At 42.9% G+C, this 2,164-nt stretch overlaps 1 protein-coding gene across 1 annotated transcript in view; it reads left to right on the top strand.

The window, feature by feature from the left end:
* The window catches only part of LOC109291300 (mycocerosic acid synthase-like polyketide synthase), a 64,475-nt gene that overhangs the window by 20,234 nt on the left and 42,077 nt on the right, over positions 1–2,164 (top strand). Inside the window, exon 3 of the mRNA XM_019508243.1 lies at positions 1,155–1,232. Within this exon, the coding sequence (XP_019363788.1) occupies positions 1,178–1,232 (55 nt within the window). The 5' untranslated portion in view covers positions 1,155–1,177. The remainder of the gene's footprint in view (positions 1–1,154; positions 1,233–2,164) is intronic.

Here is a 2,164-nt window from a genome sequence, read left to right as displayed (position 1 = left end):
TCTTTAGCCTGGAAAAGCGCAGGCGCAGGGGTGATCTAATGGCCACCTATAAGTTTATCAGGGGTGACCACCAGGATCTGGGGGAACGTTTGTTCACCACAGCGCCCCAAGGGATGACGGGGTTGAATGGTTATAAACTACTGCAAGACCATTTCAGGCTGGACATAAGGAAGAATTTCTTTACTGTCCGAGCCCCCCAAGGTCTGGAACAGCCTGCCGTCGGAGGTGGTTCAAGCACCTACATTGAACGCCTTCAAGAGCAAATTGGATGCTTATTTTGCTGGGATCCTATGACCCCAGCTGACTTCCTGCCCTTTGGGCAGGGGGCTGGACTCGATGATCTTCCAAGGTCCCTTCCAGCTCTAATGTCTATGAAATCTATGAAACAAAACACATTGATACAGCACAATAGTAGTATATATAATAGAATTAACATTTAAATCTTGGTCTCAAGAAATGGACGGAAGGAATTCTAAAGGTTTTGCTGATAAGAGGGGTCTTCCCATTCCTTAAATATCTCTGCTGTCAAAGGGACTGGTAGTTAGCCATGTTAGTCTTAAATTAGACAAAAGGTATGGTAGAGTTTAAGCTTTAGACTACTAAATCAGAAATGCATAAACTTTCATAAGCAACAGTTCATTTCATCAGATGATATGAAAGGGTATAGAATCTGATAAAGTGAGCTATTGCTTATGAAAGTTGTATCCCTGATTTAGTCAGTCTATAAGGTACAACTCAATCCTGCCTTCTGTCAAAGGAACTGAAAAACACATTAGTAAGAATAGGTATGTAGCTTATGTGGGTGTGTGCATATGTGCAATTCTGTCTTTCTGAACATGTTGAAATGAGTGAAAGGATGAAAAAAGAAGTGGTAGTGTGTATGAAAGTATATATGGGCAGTCCCGTGACCTGAGTGTCAGGGTGCAAAGGAAGTAGCTTTCCTGCCAACAACAGATTGGAACAGTAGAAATCTGGTCACCATTTGGTAATATGAATCCCATCCTCACCAGAGCCCACAGGAAACTTGAGATTTATTCCAGTTTTGTGTAGGCCAGTGTATTTCGGAATGTTAATTTTCAATACTAATACCTGCATTTAATGAGAAACACATCATTCCATTTGAATTTTGTGACCTCTGTAAGTATATTCTGCAGCTCAAGAATAAAATTTGAAAATCATGGAGCCTGGGGATGAAATTGCCATTGTGGGAATAGGATGCAACTTCCCTGGAGGTAAGTTTCTAATAGACACAAAAGTAACAGAGTAATCAAAAGCACACTCACTCATTTATTTTGATATGAGTAAAGCAGTACATTTCCCTCTCATTTCTTTTTCAGAATGAGCTGAACTGATTTTACTGAAATTTTCAATAAAAAAAATCAAACAGGCTGAGGCAGACATCTAGCGTGGAATATTTTGGCTCATTGTTTTAAAGCTGTCAGTGCCATATGCAGTCTAAAGCAGGATCTTCATAATGGGAAGTGTGAGGCGGCCTTATCTACAGTCTGTTACCTGTTAAGGCTAAGGTCAAAGGTCAGGCCAAAACTTATCAGCTCATTGGGCTACTATAGATAAAACATATCTATATCTATAGCAAGCAGTACACAAGGGAGTGATGTGACTAGCATTAAATAAGAGTGCTGCTTGTTCCAACTCTCATATAACTTGTGTTAGGCATCAGTGGAAGGATAACTAAACACTTCTGCAGCTTCTCTGGGATTATATCATCCATGAAATACAGATGTATCTCAAGTTCGCTGATGACACCAAGCTATGGGGTAAAGTGAATACACCGGCAGGCAGGGACCGCATCCAGGCAGACCTGGATAGGTTGGAGAAGTGGGTGGATCTGAACAGGATGCAGTTCAACAAGGACAAGTGCAGGGTGCTGCACCTGGGGAGAGTGAACCAGCATTATGGTTATAGGTTAGGAGCTGACCCTCTCAGCAGCACAGAGGCAGAGCGAGATCTTGGAGTCATGATTCACTCCAGGATGAATATGCGTTGTCAATGAGATGAAGCAATAGGCAGAGCCAACCGCACCCTGTCATGCATCAACAGGGGCATCACTAACAGGTCCAGAGAGGTCTTGCTCCTCCTCTATGCGGCGCTGGTCAGGCCGCAGCTGGAGTACTGTGTCCAGTTCTGGGCGCCGCACTACAAG

The sequence above is a fragment of the Gavialis gangeticus genome, unplaced genomic scaffold (assembly GCF_001723915.1).
Source record: "Gavialis gangeticus isolate Ggan-Ray unplaced genomic scaffold, GavGan_comp1, whole genome shotgun sequence".
Classification (NCBI taxonomy): Eukaryota; Metazoa; Chordata; order Crocodylia; family Gavialidae; genus Gavialis; species Gavialis gangeticus.
The sequence above is the reverse complement of the archived record's forward strand: the minus strand, read 5'-3'. Positions and strand labels throughout refer to the sequence as shown.